General features: G+C 40.5%; 1 protein-coding gene across 3 annotated transcripts in view; it reads right to left on the bottom strand.

Moving 5' to 3' along the window:
- The window catches only part of FAM214A (family with sequence similarity 214 member A), a 48,128-nt gene that overhangs the window by 12,963 nt on the left and 15,714 nt on the right, over positions 1-19,451 (bottom strand). For 2 of the 3 annotated variants that reach the window (XM_039557887.1, XM_010391189.4), the window contains exons 2-5: positions 4,075-4,259; positions 3,056-3,258; positions 2,481-2,606; positions 373-2,218 (exon numbers count right to left, since the gene is read on the bottom strand). In XM_039557887.1, coding sequence (XP_039413821.1) covers positions 373-2,218; positions 2,481-2,606; positions 3,056-3,225 — 2,142 coding nt within the window. In that variant the 5' untranslated portion in view covers positions 3,226-3,258; positions 4,075-4,259. Of the gene's footprint in view, positions 1-372; positions 2,219-2,480; positions 2,607-3,055; positions 3,259-4,074; positions 4,260-14,933; positions 15,024-19,451 lie in introns of those variants that run through there. The other variant, XM_019280932.3, reaches the window with a different exon arrangement.

Below are 19,451 nucleotides of genomic sequence, written 5' to 3'. Positions count from 1 at the left end.
AGTGGAACAGGACAGCGTTCTTCTCCGTGGTAAACTGACGAAGTTTAGGGGAGGCACCACCAGCCAAGTTACCCAATCACACAGAATCATTTGACATGTCACCTTGTCAGCTAGACCATGGCACTAAGTTGTTTCTTGAACACCTCCAGGGTTGGTGACACCAGCACCTGGGCAGTCCATTCCCATGCTTAACCCTCTCCATGAAGAAATCCTTCCTGAGTTACTTCAGACCAAGATTACAATGGTAACACGCTGCTTCCTACAAGGTCAAGCTTAAACTCCTCTTCATGCTGGTCCTTAGCAGATAGAGGGTACAAGCTATCTGACAAAGGGCAGCTGTAGGAATTATAGTCAGTTCCCATATGTATTTACCTGTACGTCTGGGTTCTTCTGCCTCTCACACTTAACTACATTGTCTTCAGCAGGTTTCTTCTGAGAAGTGCTTTGAAAATCCAGGCTTGTTGGGTCTTCATTCTCATCATGTGCAGTTTTTGTTTTATCTTGTTTGGTTTTGTTTTTGAAACTGTCATGGTCTTTATTTAAATAATTTTCAATACTAACAAGCTGAGTATTTTGCTCATAAATATTTGGTTTTTTGGAGTCTTTATCTAAACGCTTGAGCTCATTTTTGTGCAAAGAGTCAGATACTGGCATCACGGTTGCTTTTTTTGTACCTTCAAGTATTCTGCATTTTTCTATCTGTAAATTATTAAAACTGTCTGTGCCGTTGTTCTCACTAACAACTGTTCTTTCTTTAAGTTTATTTGTGCAAATCTGTTCATCAATGCTGCTGGAATTTGAACCCTGTTTAATTCTGTTGGTTATCTGGTCTTTCTGTGCACAACCAGAATGTATTTCAAATTTATCTGGAACTTCAGATTTATTTCCTTTAATACATGATGATGATGTGTGAATGTTATTAAATGCATGAGAAGTTTTATTTGAAGTCTGATGAAATGCATTTTGGACAGCTTCACTGGGTTTTGCTAAAACCAATTTTCTTCTTGCTTGGACTTTCAGAGACGTCTTCAATTCTCCATCAAACCTAGAAGGACTGATAGGAGTATCAGGTGTCTTTGTCCCTGATTTACTGCTGTCTTCTAACAGAGAAAAACTGGATTTAGCAAAAGAAACAGAAGACGGTTCCTTGCCTTTCTTCAGCAAATTTTCATCTTCATATGTACTTCGGAAAATTTTTGAAGTGACTGGACTAGCCTCATGCACCTTGAATGGACGTCCAGCAACATGGGAAGTGGCTGGATCACAATGAATCAAGTGTTGGGCAATCCTTGCTATCACCTCCTGCCGCTCCTGGAGCAGGGAATCGATCAGGGGGTTACTCTCTCCTGCCGACTGACGGCCACAGTGGCTCCCTGGAACACGGGCGTCGAGCAGGGTGACCTCTGGCACTGCTCTCGTTTTGCCTTCCCCACTATCCTCCTGTATTGCATTGTCTGAGCTGGCAACAGAAACAGGGCTGCTTTCCTTGCTTTTCCTTGGCAAGTTCTCGTCTTCGAAAGTACTCCGGAAAGCTTTTGGTGTAGCCGAGATGTTTTCATGTGTGTTGAACGGACACCCAGCAACAACTGGTGAAGTAGCTGGATCACAGTGAATCAAGTGCTGAGCAATCCTAGCAATGACTTCTTGTCGCTCTTGAAGTAAAGAGCCTATCAAAGGATTGGTTTCTGTGGGCTGATGAGAGCAATGACTATTTGAAACACGGGAATCAACTAGAGAACAGGATTTAAAAGTCCTGACCGGTGTTTCATGAGGTTGTGTCTTATTGTCTGCTGTAGCATTATAGCACTGAACTTTAGACTGCGATGCCCCAAAGTCAGATCCAAGTCCGGTAGATGGATAAAGTTTTAAATTTCTGAAAGATGTAGTAAATTCAGGCAACTTTTTTCCATTAAGTAGGCCTTCAGGTGTCATTGTCCATGTCTGTTTCCCACGAAAACGCTGTGGACTGGGAGTACTGCATTGCTGAGCAGCACTGGGATCGCCGTGCTGATGGAACTTACGCTCTTGCATTCGCTTTTCATAAAAGCTAAGGTTGGTGTGAATACTACAGGTCAAAACTGGGTAGTTGGATTGCCTGGGCAAGGACTGGACGCTGACTCTCAAGGCCACATTGTGAGAAACATTAGGAACAGGAAAGACATGCTCAGTGGGTGTCTGGGAGAACGTCCACGGCAAGTCCACATCTGCAGCGCTCACCCTGAAACAATACCGAAGGGCATTTACAACAATAGCTAAATGAAGAGTTTTTAATTATCTACTTCATAACAAAGGTCTAAGAAAAAGCACTAAAAACATCAGCAACTGCTGTACTTTGCATAGTACACAAATCCTATAGAACTGCCAAAGTACCAGGCCAACAATTCTAAAATCAAGCAGGAGGACAGGAGAGAAGAATGATTTTAAGACAAGCTGCAGCAATCTGCAAACAGCAGACGAGTTTTTTTCCATTCCAGGCGTACCTGTAGAGGATGTTTCGGGGAACAGCACCGTGTGAAACGCTCAGCCACGCGCTCAGCTGAGAGAAGAAGACAAAGGACCGGACAGCCAATAAAAGGGTCTTCTCTTCAATAAATCGATCTCCACTCCTAAGACATTTAAAGACAAACACATAAGTGTTGGTAAGAATATTCAGAGACTTTTTAGAACTAGAATATTGTCAGATCTTTGGTCAGAATAATAAAATATAGCTTAATCAAGCAAAACAAAAACTCCTCACACATTTTTGAAGATCCCAGAGCCTCGTTTGTTTTTATACACATTAAAATTGACAAAACTTGACGTAACAAATGTTAAACGTATTTAAAGGACCATTTGCAGCCAGGATCATTTTCATATTCTGCACTGCACAATGTGTACTGCAGAAATTTTGAGTATAAGAAGACTAAAATTGAGATGCTTCGATTTCACTAGCAAACAGTGGTTTGCTTAGATCAGTCCTCATGGCAAAGAGCCAGTTCAAAAACACTGATTACTTTAAGGACTTTAATATGACAAGATTCTTGCAATTACCAGCTAATCTTCATATCTAACTTACTGTCGAGGAACTGGCTCCAAAATCCACCTTTCTAACAGCAATGCATCTTGTTTGATTGCAGGATCATTTAAATCATTCCCCTCGGTGGTGGGCCCTTCATCACTATAGCAACAGTCTGGAAGTAGCATCACTTCTACCATGATTGGAATATTGTTCTTCCACAGAAGCATAACCTCAGATCTGGTTCGCCTGGCCTGACGACACTGGGGGAAAGGAAAATGTCAACATACACAAGCCATAAAAATACTAGCCAGATTTAAATCTAATATAAAAGCACATTCCAAAGTACTAGAGAAGGATAAGGGTCAAATTCTGTTTGGTTTCACCAAATCAGAAATAAGATTCCAAAGCTATTAAATGAAAAAATAATTAACAAATCCTTTACAGTTGCCATTTGAGCAAATTTCTTTAGAAAATTAAAAAAAGCTTATAAAAATACATATCCCCAACCACTGCACTTTGCTACCTTGCAGTTATCTCTCCACAAGGCACCCTCTTGGGTAGACCAACTCAGCAGTATCTTTATAAATTCTGTGTCTTGAAGCAGGCTAACTTTCTGCATGAATATAACATAAATTCCCACAGTACTTAGGAACTTCAACTTTACTCCCAAACGGACTGGCTAGATTTGATGTGCTTGTGTTTTTTTTGATCACTAACTTTTCAAGAACACCTGGAAAAGCAAAAAGTTAGGCAAGTCAGCCTGCATTTTCTCAAAAGAAACCCTAGACCAAGAATGCTAAGTATAGTGCTTGTCATTTACATAATAAAGATTCAAATAGGCACTGCATTCAGGTAGTCGTGCAGAACTTCACGTTCAAGGATAAAAGGCTTAATGATCTCTCATTTTAAGGACAGATCTATTATTAGTAGGATACTGAATTACATACTCATTTAAATGAAGGACTGACAGAGAGCCATTGTTACTCATGCTTAACTGTGAATCCACTGTGGGTTCTTGGCTGACTTTAACCACAGTAGAAAGGATTTGGGACATGAAATGGGAACCACGGCCATACCTGAGCCAGTTTGTCGCTGCATTCATGCTTAGTTGTTGGTGGCTGACTTGACTGTGCTGGTGGGCAGTGGAAGCCCTCTGTCCTGCCCTTGATCGAGTACTCTGGTGTCCGGCCCTCAGTGATCAGCAAGGCCAAGGAAACCAGGAACTCCTCAGCTTCATACTCAAAGTATTCATCCAAAGTATCTGTCATTTCAAAAAGACAAAAATTAATGACATTTGCTGTATAACAACTGTTGGCTGACCCTGCAGTTTGTTTCAATTACATTTGAAATGAGAGTGGGCTATGGGAAATGGATCTTCGTGTCAGACTGGCTGCACTCCCCATAAAGCCCACCACTCCCCACTGTAGCACCACAAAACAACTTTCCTCATCTCATAATGTTGTCACTACAAACAGACAAAGAACTTTGTTTTTCTACAGCTTTTCTAGAAGACAAAAGCTTTCCTGGGCTCTTGTGGGAGAAGTCTGATGACAGTATGACTTGGCACTGTTATTATCATCTGACAGATGGAATAAGAAGCCACAATATATCATAAAATAGTTTAAAAATTGAAGAAGAAGGAAAAAAAGGAATATTTACTTCCATTACAGAAAAAGTGGGACACAATGTTCTTTAAGATTTTTATTGCAAGTCCCTCCTGCTGAGAGCAAGGCTTACTTCAGAGGTCCATTTTTAGTTACCATTAACACATAGGAAATGTCCCGAAGAAACATACAGAGTATTCATTGTTTTGTACCACGGTCAGTCTAAACTTGTGCAAAGAATGAAAACTCAACAAGTCTCTGCAGACAAAGCAGCAGCTGGCACTGCTCTTCATGAAGAGCCCTGGCACACTCAGTTCCTGCAGAGCTAAGATGCACCATTTTATGGTGTTTTACAGAGCACCCTTCTCCTCCTCCTCCCTCATCACGAGGATGTCACCCATCATTCAAACAGATTTAAGTACAACCAGATCATGTCGTTCTCCTCTCTGCTTCAAAACACTTCAAGTTTCAAAATTATTTAATTACTGAAGAGGTTACAGAAAACTCTCGTTTCCATGAAAGAGAAAATACATTCACTTCAAAGTCTATTTTAAGAGCAGCAAAAAAAAGCGGGTGGAGGCAGGGCCGCCAGCAGTTCTTTACCTTTATTTTCAAGCTTTAGGGGAACAAAAGCACATGACATCCTCACAATTTTAGCTTAAATGTCCTATGTCATCCATCAAAACAAAACTGCCACAGGGACAGAGTTAATTTCTATGCATGTTTCAATTATCATGCATAAAATACCCTTCAGAAGTCTTTTTTGTCTTGGTCCCCTAATAGCAGAGCATTTGGCAAACATTGCAAGGCAGACTTGAGAGATGCATACAAGAATGGATGCGTGAAACAAAAGCTCCAATTAAATGTGCAATTATCTGCATATGCAAATCATCAAGTGTGTAAAACTAGCTTTTGCATGTACATATTTGCCTAGCCCAGGCTTGTACACCACCGACCCCAGGGCTTACAGACTATTTGAAGGGATCTACACAAGGTAAATAACAGAAGTCAGCCCACTGCTGAAGAAGAGCCAGAGGACAGATGAATTACCCTGGAGGACCCCATATGGCATGTGAACAACACATTAATTCATCTGGCATATGTTAAAATGGTCATTCACCTGACGGATGGCAAAAAATATCTAATAAAGGGTGAATGAAAGATTAAAGGAATGGTAAATAACAGAGAGGACAAGACTCTTAGGTAGTGATATGAGTCACCTACAAAATTAGGCACCTGCAATTTTTTTTTCAGCTGGAAGTCTGGTGAACAAAAGGCAAGTCATACTTGGGAACAGGAAAATGGAATTTGGGAAGACTCTGAAAAGGATTTGGATATACAACAGACGAAAAAAAAAAAAAATTGCAGCATTATCTTGCTGCTAAGCTCATCTTTGTATGTCCAAAGGCCATGGTAATTTCAAGAAAGCCCCAGCAGGAAGGATCACTAGTGGAGTATTTTGCCTACTCTGACAGAGACGTTCAAAAATCTCGAAAGTGTTCAACAGGAGTGAAATTAATTTAAACTAGAATTGTCTCATGCTTAGCAGACTAAACAAAGCTATTTCATCCCTACGAACATGCACAAGAAGAACTCTTTTTAGTTAAAATACATAAAAACATGTATGATTTTTAAGAAAAACTGTAAAGAGTGTGGTCAAGATCAGCATGTGCACAGTAAAATGTGATACCTGAAAATTTACACCAGAGAATTTTAAGTGGCAAGTAACAGTAAAAGAGACATGCCCTTCAATTATCATTAGCAGCTTACCATATGAAGCAGTAGACTTTCTACTATTTAGCTCTCTTTTTAAGAAGATAATCCATATGTTCTCAAAATCTTTTGGACTTGACACAAATTAATGGACAAATCCTATGGTCTGAGTGCTTCTGCTGAGCTAGATTTAGGGAAAATCCCACCCCTTTTTTTGTGTTAAAAAGCCTCTGATACCAAAGCTTGTATTGCATACTTATAGTGCTCAGTGCCTTCAGAGACATATTACAGGGTACTACAACAAGACATAGACAGTTTAAAATATTCAAATGCAAGATCCAGTGAATAGTAAATAAGCAAGATAAATAAGCAATAAATCCAGGTGCATATTCTGAAGTAATCATCGCTCAAGATTCAGATTACATACATGATGTTATTTTACATAAACAGATAAAGCTCATTTCCAAGTTCAATTTACAAATATTGCTCCTGTTCCTGTATCAGACCTATTATTTCAGAAGCAACCAGTTTCTTGCCTTAAGAATGGAAGACCCAACTAGCTTAAGAGACGTATTTATATACTTATATTGGCTGCAGTTACAAAACCACCATGTTGTTTCAAAATAAAAATGGCATCATTAAAAAGCCTGTGCTGAACTAGGAAATGCTACAGCATTATAAAGACAGAGCCAGCACTTTAAAATTATGTCAGCAATGTAACAAACCAGTTATTTGATCTAGACTTTAAAAAAAAATGTAAAGCACAAACAGCAACAGATAACGAGAAATATATTTTTTCCTACAAAGTTCATGTGGCATAGTATCTTTTTATAGCTCCACTAGATTTATATATCATTTAGCAACTTCTAAGAGTTTTCATAAAGAAAAAAAACCTATAACCGTTGAGAAGCCTGGTAATTGTTCCCATACAACAGACACAGATGATGCAAGTTGATGCAACTGAGGAAATGACATTTATAGAAACAGCAAACTCAGTGTTTAGTTAAAAAAAGTCCTACTCTGTGTGTGCTGCAACTGTTTGGTTTTGTGTATGAATCAGCCCTAGGACACATCATATATTGTGTACAGAATAACCTCAGTCCTATAACCTGACTATACAAATATGATTTTATTGTTCTGCTTCATCTCTAGCAATGCAACATGCAAGTATATAGCATAAAATAGGCATCCCTGCAGTGTCTGGGGTTTATTCCCCTTAAAATAGCGAAAAAATCAAGTTAGCTGACACAAGTAAATAGGAATTAAAGTAATAAGGCACTACAGCCCTCTAACCAATACATTGAAACAAAAGGTTATTGACCAGGTGGTCACAAGAGACAGCAGCAGGTGTCAGACCACTCTAGGAGGAAAAAAGAGAAATTTAAATTTAGACTGCAGCTACTGTGCATAGAGCAAAGCAGACAGTACTGCAGAACTGACACCTGAAGGCACATCATTTTGTTTTCCTTTGCCTCCTGCACATACCAACCTCAACAAAGACTGATTTTCTACACCTTCTGGACAAACAGAAAAGCCCATTTAACCAGAAATGTCAAGGAGTCTTCACATCCTTGTCCTCCTACCTCCACTACACACAGGTGCATGAGCACTGGAATACAGAATAAGAACTCACAATCTTCCCCAAAAAATGAAATTGGTTCACATCCTGAAACATCAATTAAGGTTAGTCCTGTGGTAGTAGGGATTCAGAAATCCACTTAACTGGAACCCAAGGACTCTCCCAAAACTTCAGTTAATCAAGTTATGCCCAGCTGACTCCTTTCCCAACTAGGTCACGCTGGTGCAGACCAACTCCCTTCCTTTTCCTATCACAGCATTTTCTGTAGTAATTACAGAAAGTGTTTTCCTGAAAGACATGTTTTAGAAAAGCATTTAATCAGTTTTCTAGGCCTAGGCCAGGAAACAGAGACACTGGGTATCATGTAACCCATTGTGTTCCAGGTGGCACCAGAAGGGCAGCACATCTGGAAGCTGCTGCCCTGTCCTGCCTGGGCACAGCAAGGCAATAAATGGCCCCAGCAGAGCCTCTCCTGCCCTGTGCTACCCCCTCCCATCATGACCAAGCCGTGATACGACCACAATCTCTCTTAGTCCATGCTTATTTTATTGTCTTAGCACCTCTCATACTGCACTGCTCACCACAACTGCCTACCAAGCTTGTCCTCTTCTCAGAAAAAGAGCTCATTTTTGCAAAGAGACTTCAAAGAAAGATAATTTAGTTCAACTGGAGTATCCTTTAATCCTGAACTTCACTGATTGAGAGCTACTTCCTTCAAGAGTCCATGAAACAACTAATAATTGCCTTTGAATATGCTCTGTAACAGTGCAGACCGCTCCTGGAAAATCTTTAGGCACCCACAATGGATTTTGAAGGCCACTGATTTAAAGTAATCACATTCCTATTTCACTTCTTAGAAAGGTGAAACCCAGTAAGCAAAACACTCAACAAAATATGGAATGCATGGTGTAGGCTGTTGAGATTCCCAGCTGATGCAAGCTCTGCTCCTGCCCTACCCAGGCTGTCCAGTGGGCACTGTGGCATGGTCGCCCACACCTGCTCTCTCCTTCCTTTTTCAAAGACTAAAAGCATGGCTTAAGCACTTGGATCTTACTTTTTGTACTTTCAGTACAGGCAGTCCCTCAGCAGACACTTTGGTCCAAGGGTCCCATGGCAGGAGAGTCAGGTACACTGGAGATAAAGTGGCTGCACTGTCAGCACTCAGAACCCAGCACCTCCCAGCAAGGGCATTGCTCTGCATTGAAAAAATTACAGCAAAAGCTCTTCTCCCAAAACAATCAACTCTGGTAAGTTTTATTATCTCACTATTCCAAGAAATAGGTGAAAGGTACTTCCACATTTTAAGAGTAAGGCAGGGATTCAAGAAACTACTGTAAAGGAAATGAAACACAATGTAAACGTTTGACTAACAGCTTCTCTTCTGGAATTAGAAACACCTACGGATGCTTTGGTTAACTAATTCCACATTGTGCTTCACTTCAAATGAAAGTTGCCCTTGAATCCCCCAAATCCAAGAGTCTCTAAATGAGCGGTCATGTTGTGTCTGCATATTACAAATCCATCATTATATCTGAAGTCACACGCTTCAAAAGCTTTGCAATAGTAAGAGTTTAGGTATAATTTAAGCTATCAAGAGGTAAAGTCATTAGATGGACTACTTGTTTCAAGAAACAAGCTATTAGTTACTTAAACTCAGGCAAATGCAATGAATTGGTTATTCACCTTGATTTAGGAATAATCCTATACAGACTGACACACACTGACAACTGTCTTACGTTCTTATGGCTCAAGATCTTTGAGCTCAGGGACAGTCATTGTGAAAACATGAGGAGAGCAGCACAGTAATTCATTTTATTGTTACTATCTGCTTACTTTTTCCAGGGTACCAAACTGAACCACTACCTGGGTATCAAAGCAGTTCAGCTGTAGGCAGAAAATGGCAGCATAGGAATTTATACTGGAACTGATGCATACCTGCTTGTCAAATGAAATAACAGTATAAGCTATAAAAAAACCTCTGATCCTACTTAGTTTCACATAAAACAGGAAGAAATTCACCTGCTTCTGTGTTGTTATGCCAGTTCATAAGCAGAAAAACAAACCAAAGCACACTACCTTGTAAGCAAGGGGGGATTTTAAAAGCCCAAGACAGAGCTATGTGGAGTTGATGAAGTTATTCCAGAGCTGCAGAGCAATAAAAATCAATCAGTGCCATGAGCTCCACTGCAGAGTGCAGTGCTGCAGTAATTCCCTGGCTACGTGTGTATCACTGCTCATCTCCTGCACGTTTCTGTGGATGCCTCTCACAGCACCCAGAGCTAATCTCGAGGCAGCTTTATTGTAAATAGAGAGACTGGTTTTAAAACTGGGCCAGGGGGAAAAAACAAACTACAGCTCACATTTTACTAAAACTTACTCAGATTCAAACAGCTTAATAAGTACAGACATAAAATCCATTTAAAGCTTAAGTTTCCTGCAGTCATCTCTGAAACTACTGCTGTCTGGGAGTGTAAAATGCAGACTGTTAAACTGATCTGGGTGTTCCCATCTTGCTTCCTGAGTTTTGGCTGACATCCTATTTTGCCATCACCATACTGCTTACTGAGTCACTTCTCTTCGTCCAACTGTAGCTTCTATTTTTATCTAAGCAACAACAGTTTAATGTGCTTCTTTTGATTTTTTGGCATTAAACCAGATTCTAGATCCAATATTTGCAAGGGAAACTGGTTTTGTTTTCTCTTAACTGGACAAAGAAAAGGAATAAGAACAAATGGTACAAGCTGAATTGTTTCTTGCTCACAATGAAATCACAAATTGTAAAGTAGGTCAATCATTACAATTTCAACATCTGTATTTAGTAGAAGGAAAGCAATACCTGAAAACATGAACTTTGAGGCTTATTTTAAACATCAATTCACCAAAAGTTGCAAGAGAACATATATATTGTAAAATACACCTGTCCCCCTGTATCCTGACATGGGTACATAAGTGCTGAAATGTCAGTGCAAGGCTGTAAGATTATCAGTGCTGCAATTGTTAGCAGTTTAAATAGAAGCCACTTGTGGGAAGAGAACATTTTCCTTTTTGCTGACTCCTAAACTAAAGGTGCTACTTATACCAACATGCTACAACTGGACAGGTCCTGAAAGCAAAGAGGACTTGGCTCAGCTAAAGCCCTTGAGAGCACATCAATTTCTGTTTTCCTTTATATTAGCTTCCTACATTGTGATTACATTAAATGTGACTACACAAAAAAACCGAAGTTACACTTTAATGAAACAAAAATGCCTATAAGGAGCACACCAAGTAATTTCCATTAATTCACCTCTAGCTTTTTACATTTTCCCCTTGTTTAGCTGATGCTCTGCCTAAGCTAGACTGTGTTAGAACAAACTGCATGACACAATACACCTATCTGAAAAAAAAAGAAAACTAATTCCCAGAAAAGCCAAAGGATTTCTGTCAGGTATTTCATTTCAAAAAGAAAATAATTAGGAGAAAACAGCTCTTTTAAAATTAGTGTGTGGTGCTTAGTATAGAACAGACACTTGGCTGTAATTGGAAGGGAATAGGTTTCTATCCAGCCTTCATTCACCACCAGTACAAGGATTTATTACCCTTGTAAATATGCTGATAGAAACTTTGCAGAACTATATTCAAAACAAATTACTGAGATGCTCCTGTTTTAAATCCCATCCTAGTTCCCAGGGGGTAGCAAGGGCAATGTGGAGACCAGACCCAAACTAACTTCACAGGCACTGGCACCACAATGCAAAACCCATCCAAATGCTCGGTTTGAGAAGCTGAAGGAGCCAAGTGTCACCCTAGAACAGAAAGCAGAGCACACTTAGGCTTACAGAGTATGTGAGAATGTCTTCCTAAGGTGTTTCCTTGGCAAATAACTGAGCATTTTTACACTAAAACACAGAATTTTCCAATACAACATTTCTATATTTTTTTTCCATGCTTCCCTCACTGATACTGATAACTCTCATCAAGGCTTTCCAAGCCAAGGGAACTTTGGAGATGAGAATGATGACCATCTTCATTATGGTTACTCATTAACTCAAGAAGGAGCTTAGCAGCAGCTACATGGCTGAAGACACACAGACCAAAGGCTTTCATCAACTTACTCAACTTCATGTTAGCTGTAAACATCATACTGCAGTGCCTCCATAGCTGCTGCTTTCTTTTCACATGAAAGCCAGCACATCTATTTAGCTAATCCTCGTCTCTTCCTGAAGGCATATCATCCATGTGACAGTTGCAATTGAGTATTGGGAAGTCTAACTCCCAAGCCAAGACATCACTCCCATTAAACAGGTTGATGGCAGCTCTGCATTAAATTCCAGCTGTGACAGCATTTTTATAGTACATAAATGAAAGTGCGTGCCAGAAATTTTATTTCAGGCCCTAAACACAATACAATACAGGACGACATACACGAGTTTCAGTTTTAATTTGTTTAACAATCCAGCCTGACAAAGATTCAACTACTTGCAGACTTCTGTACTATTTCATACAGGGATTGGTTTAGAGATGGAAAGCAGTAATTTGTGAAAATAAATCACTTTCAGATGTTACTGGAAAACAACACAGACCTTTTAAAAAATCCTGCAGTAGGTATTTCAGTGCCCATGAGAGCTGCCAGAGAGCGTAGCCCTCTACATAAACACTACATGTTTGCACCTTTTGCTGACCAGATTTTTGCTAAAGTGTCACTCAGTTTATTCCTCTATAATGTATCTTCACAATAGACACAAGCCTCTTTGGGCTCAGCATTTATAGAGATGAAGTGTTATCCTTGCCAAAAAATACTGGTTTCTAAAATTTCCCCAAATAACACCAAAAAAATTTCTGTTTGGGGTATTTCATGCTTTATCTCATCACCTTAAATACTTACAGTGCTCAGAAACTTTGGCAATATACTTTCAAGTGTTCTCATGCTTATTTTTCTATTAATACAGATAAAATAACACTTCTTTTCTGAGGAGAAATATAAAGTAGCATTCAGCTTTCAAAAAGATTTTGAGCAAATTATTTGGAAGAGTCATTTAGTGCCTGACAAAACTGCAATGGGAACACGAAAGTCTTGCTGGCAAAGGCCAGCACTGCTCTGTGTGTGCACAGGTTCCACTCTGGTTTACAACCACCAGGCACAAGCTGGTGTTCTTCTTCCCTAAGACCATTGCAAGAAAAAGAACTGTTACATCACATGCCCTTTGCTTCAGACCATAGTTGGACTTGTTGGAAAATAAACCAGAGAGAATTTGAAAAGTGCTGTGTGAGAGCACTGACTCACTTTTGGGTGGAATCAGCAGGCATGCCACAGCTGCTGGAGTCAGGGAAAGCCCCAGCTGAAAGTACCATGGTCACTTACAGGATCACACATTATGGAAACCTTTCACTGGGCATTCTGCCCTCAACACAATACTGTTGTCAAGGCAAATGAGGTTTTGTAAGCACCAAAACAGTCAGCCTTCCCTTCCACACACTCAGAAAACTTTCAACAGCCAATACTCAAACACTCATCTTCACACTGGGGTCGGGTGCCAACGGGCCTGGCCGATGGTTTTTGAAAACCATACTACTGAGGAAGCTCTTGTATGCTGAAAATCTCCTCAAATGATACCTATCAGTATCTATTTTTAATAGATACTGCAATTTCTCAGTTTTACACTGGTTACCAAAACCCCAAACAAAAATAAACCAGAGAAGACTGTGGGACAGGGGTGGGCAGAAGTTTACATGTTCTTGAAAAAAACCCACCTAGTCCAATTTTTGGTGAAAGTAGTCTACTCTATTAAAAGACTATTAAAAAAAATAAAACCAGATGAACAAAAGACCTCTCCCATGCATGGTTAGTATGTTATTTCTTCCAGGGCAAGAATTTTGATCATCTACAAGTAGCACATTTTAAGAAAGTTTTGGGTTTGTTACTTACATTACAAATTTGGTAAGAGTGTAAAATAGGTGCTATCAGCAACTCACCAGGGCAGCAATAAACCCTGCACCCACCCAAAAGGCAGCCCCTCTCCCTCAAGGGTGGATAACACTCAATTTTAAATATCCTGTTGTCTTAGACGAACCTGTAAAAGCCGTGAAGTTATGAATGAATGCCAGCACTGTTACCTAGGTCAGCCAATGGCCCTGATCCAGATAAATGAAGGTTAATTGGCTTTATTTTTAAATTCTGGAGAAGATGACAGTCTGTGCAGTTTTCCACAGGGCTGAATAGACCTCATGGGCCAGGAATTAAAAATCTGCAACTGCTTGGGCAGTAACTAACTTTTAGTTCAATCCAAATAATCAAAATAGTCATTTTACATGTCTAGACATATTTCATCTCCACAAGTACTGAATACCTTGATGTATGCAGTTTTTCTTCCTCTTTGCTTTCACCCAATTTGAGGAATTGACAGGGTCTAGCTGAGTGACATTTATCTTGTTACATATCAGATTGACTTTAAGATTTTAAAAAAACCCAAAACAATCAGACTAATGAAACTCTGGAGCACAGGACCTTGGAAAGTACCTTTTTAAAAGCTGGGCCCACTTGAACAGTGACATTTCAAACAGCATACTTGTTTGCTTACAAAATTTAAGCGTCTGCTTTCCCTCTCCCCTTCATTCAACCATCCTGCCAGGCTTGCATTGCAGCTTTGAAGGCTACCAGGACCATCGGGCCACTGGGCACCTCACAGAACAAAACAAGCTTACGACAACCCGAGATGCCAGACACTCGTATGAAGTGCCAAAACCAACACTGCTGGAGCAAGAACAATAGCGGTGTGTTCATCGAGTATCTGTTCAAAACGCTTCTCCCTCGCAGGGAAAAGCGAGCGCAGGGCTGGCGGTGCCGCTGCTGGCACGGAGCGAGGGCAGGCGGGCGAGGACAGCGGCAGCAGCAGCCGCACTGCCCGGGCTGACCCCGAGTCACCCTCCGGGGTGACCCTGGTGGCTCCAGCTTATTGGCTGCACGTGTGTTTTGCAACACCCTGTGCTGCGTATTCCTGGAACACACTTTCCAGAGAACCGAGGGACAGGGCTCGCCCCTCCACTTCCAGCCCAATCTCACCAGCAGCAGCAGCATCCTGCTCCTCGAGATAAACTATCGGCTCAGGGAAAAGGGTCCAGACCCTGCTCGCGTGCTCTGAAATCGGGTGACCAGTGAGTCAAGGGATAGAGCAATAAATTATTAGGAAAAACAAAACACTACACTAAAAATAGAGAACACGAGCAGCACATGAAGAATAATAAATTTTTATCCAGTCAAAGCTCAAGGCCCTCCACAGCCTCTTTTTATCTGGGCAAAACCAACTGACATAAGCAAAGACAGACAGGTAAAACCTAACTTTAGTTCCTCCTTAACAATTTGCAAATATATATTAAAAGTAAACAGCAGGAAAAAAAAAAAAACCAACAAAAAGCTGAGTTTTGGACCAGCAGAAAAAGTATTAATGCCCAAAGTAAATATCAAAATTACTCTCTTTCAGGGAAAATTGCTCCAAGATGAATTCAGCTCAGATATGCCAAAAGCTACACTTCAGCTTCTAACAGAGTTCAGGCAACATTAAGGATTTGCCCACTTGTCAGGTTTAATAGATCTAATAAATTATTGTGAATGCTCAAGTTAAGCATCAGGTAAAAAAAACAAAAGCCGTTCACAAACATTCCAGAACCCAAGTGCCTGATACCCATAACTTAATTTGTCAACCCTCCCATTAGCAAAAACATTATACGGAGATTTTCTACTAGAAATCAATAAAGAAAATAAATTCTGTTATTATCAAGGGACAACAATGCATAATTTTGTTGGAGGAAGAGGATTTTTTCTAAGAGATAACAAAATAGCACAGAAGAGTACAGTCAAAAAGACTTTTAAGTTTCCATTTAGAAATATCTGATTGCATTGGCTATTACTGTAAACAGCTGGTTTTTTGCAATCACTTATCTTCAAGAACTAATAAAAAACACATCTGAGAGATTTTTAGCACAGAACATTTTATTCTTACCATCTGAATTAGTGGCTGATCTTGAAAGGATCAGAATCTGGCATGGGAATCCAGACAACAAGCAACCTGCCCTCTTTATCCCCAGAAAAACATGCAAACTGGGTTTACAACACCCTTCTTGCTGGGCTGAATCCCTAGGAAACAGTATTTAGAGAACGGCTTTTAGCACGAGTTGGTTTTCCTCTTGAGTATGGAAAAATGCTTGTCTGAAATCCAAAGATTTTTCTCAGAGATAAATCCTTCCCAGTCCAAGCTGTGATGAAGCTGGAAGCACGCCCTGCCAGCGGGGACCTCTGGTCCGGGCACAGCCCACGTGAATGCCACCCGGCCTCAGCTACCAGATGGCAGTGCCTTATCTGCCTGCCCTGGGAAGAGTCAGCAGTGCCTGCAGGATTTCTCACGGAATTTGTGTGAGAAAGGCACAGACAAGCTTGTGCCTCACCACCATCCAGCCTTGTAAGGTACGTCTGGTTGGTGCCTGACAGGAAACCATGTCTTCCTGGGTTTTTTGTCTCCTAAATCATCATCTTTCATAACAAGAAAATTATTCTTTTTTTGCTTTCAAGATCCTCCACGGCTTACCACCGTTCCTGCTGTCACCCACTCACTACTGCAGTAAACTGGCCTCTGATTACTTTAATCACTAGTCCCTATTTCCCCTGCCCTATGTTGTCCTACACTTGATTAAAATGACTCTGCTTTGCAGCTTCTCCATTACGGTGATAAAGGCTTGTTAGCCTGTGGGAGCACAGTTTATCTGCCTCCATCAGTATTATCCCTTTGTTTCCTCACAGCCCTCTGTTGGAAGCCATTGATTTAGCGTTTGATACTTGCATAAGGTCTGAGGTGAGGATAGTCTTTTGTTCCATGCTTGTATAATACCCAGCAAATCACAATACCCAAGTGTGACTCTTAATTTGTATCACAGATAACAAATAATAATCTTCAGGCAATAACCCCATGAATTTGCTTGCCTTCTCTTTAAGTCCTCTTATGACTGAGTTACACACCTGGAGGATGAAGAAGTCCTTGATCCATCTAACACAGCAATACTAAACAGTCAGGAAACACAGCGTGAGAATATAGAGGCTTGGCACACAACTATGTGAAGTACTCCCTTCACTCTAAAGAAGCCACTGCTGCAGTGCAAGACCCACAAGCATAGATGTCCCTCACAAACACAGCAAAAGCTGAGGAAACTGCAAGTTCTAAACAGCACTGATGAAACAGACTTACAACAAGTTGTTTATGCTTTATGAGAAGTGACCTGGATTCAGTTATATACACAGGTCTTGTTCATGACTTCCCAAATCAAACCCCAGCCTCCAGTACTTTCAGTGCCATGAAGTTTATAGTCTACAACAACAATCCTTCAGATGTCCTGGCCTAAAAAGAGATATTGACACTTCTGGTTTGAATTTAACTACAGTAGGTACAGGAGCCGTAGAGTAACCTTGCTATAAGAGTAAGAGAGCACTTGGGGTGCTTCCAGCATCCTGCTCACACAGCCCAAGGCCAGCACCTCAGCTGCACGTGCGAGTCAGATGAGGAGTCACATCCACCCCACAGACTACAGGCTCCTCCTCACCTGTACCATGCCCAGGTCAAAGGCATAGAGCTTCCTACCTCCTGCTCCCTTTCCCCTTTGCAATGCTATTCAAGGTGCATGAGGCAATTTTCATGTGAAGTTAAATGAAAACATTCAGAGAGATCTGCTCACATTACAAACTTTTGCATTTAAACTAATGTTTTAACTGCCAGGCATTTTAAAGTATACAGTACTTCAGACATCTTTTAGAAAGATGTTATAGGAATTAGAATATCCAAGGCCTCTAGGAATTCATATCCACTTTCTCTTAGTTTACTTTTTCTCCCTCTCCAGCTGGTTTGCTTTGCCTTTTAAAATTTATTTTAAAGTCATAAAACCAACAAGTTATCTTCAGTTTCATAAACTTTGCTAAAACTGGAGAGTAAAAAGTGTTAGTTGCCATGGCAGTGGTGAGGAGTCGCTGGGTCAGGATGCAGAGAACTTCTCTTGTTCTGTCTCATCATTTGCATCAGAAGTTCAGCCATCTGTTATTAACTGTTTAACAACAGTCTTGCTTGTTAGCACTGGTGCTTGCTATTTAAGTCTCCCCACCTTCAGCCCTTTTGAAAATCTCCTAATTAATGTGGAAATTCATCTGAGGGCTCAGTTATCTTTCAGGTAGGATGACCACCATTACTTCAACTTGGCCAAAATTCTCCTTTCTCACCAAGGAAAAAGCAAACACTTATGCAGACACCAACCTCTAGAAGCAGCAGCTTTATTGTTAGACATCAATTTGAAAAGAATTTCATCAGACAGTAGATGATGTGGCTGAAGTCCAAGACACGCTATATCCCTCCCATTTAAGTATACTCCACTATACATTATCTTCCCCAAGTTCCACAGCATCCCTCAATCTTCTTTATCCCACCTTCTTGATATTGCAAAAGAAAAGCTTTGTAATTTTATTTCAGAGGATGAATAGCATTGATTCAACTATGTGTTGCTAACAAGTAAATACTGCCTTTTATCCTCTGAGAGAATCTGAAATATATTTCTCTACTTGCTGCATACATGAAGAAAACAAAAACTTAGTTACACACTTCCAAGCTTAGAATTTTGGAGTTAAAAGCATTTTACCTTATCCTGACTCCACTACCTTCATTTAAATCTGGATGACCTAAAGAAAAATACTGACTCTTTCTGAATCTCATCCTAGGAAAGCAGGCCAGTCTTGTTGCTCCTCACTCATCATACCCTCAGAATGAAGTGGGAGGCTGTACAGTGACAAAAGGGAACAATGTATCTGTTTCTTTTACTGTTCCTAAAACTACTTCACAAAAAAAAAAAAACCCAAAACCCTGTACTATTAGGAGCAAGGAAGAGGCCTTCAGCAGAAAGCAGGAAGTCCTTGTTTCGGTCATTTAACACCCTAACATATGCTAAGAGCACTCCGTTCACAGGTACAGCCAGCAAAACTCAGATCCTCCAAAATTATAAAGTGGAAGAAAAATTTGAAAAATACTTATGTGGAATATGGAAAGAGAGTTGCAGGGCATCAGAAGACTAATTCATATTCACACATCCCAAGAACAAGACAGTATTTTCCAGGCTGGTCGCTCTTTCATGATGACAAGCAGAGCAGCAGCCTGTTACATGCACCAGCAATTTCAGTGCAGCAGGACATGGCTCAGCACAGGCTAAGATGCCTTCTCAGACTACAAAGATGAGAGACTTGGTAGATACAACCACACGTGCATAGGATGGATCTGACATAATGCTATGGTTTAGAGACCCAGAACTAGAACCCAGTGTCATTACTTCTGGTTCCAAAGAGAATGATGCAACTGAACAGTCTAGAAGTGCCTGAAAAGGTTTTCCTTTCAGCATGTTCAGGAAAATTCTCCATTACAAATACCTGACTTCACAGGTGAAGGCTTGGAGAAACACATCCAGAGCAGCTTTCTGACTATCAGACCATATCAACTCGAGAGGCTTGGTTCAGCTCCAACAAGTACGTGAACACTGATGGCATAACTAAGCTGAAGATTAT

Source organism: Corvus cornix, chromosome 10, assembly GCF_000738735.6.
Source record: "Corvus cornix cornix isolate S_Up_H32 chromosome 10, ASM73873v5, whole genome shotgun sequence".
In the NCBI taxonomy this organism is placed as follows: Eukaryota; Metazoa; Chordata; class Aves; order Passeriformes; family Corvidae; genus Corvus; species Corvus cornix.
The sequence above is the reverse complement of the archived record's forward strand: the minus strand, read 5'-3'. Positions and strand labels throughout refer to the sequence as shown.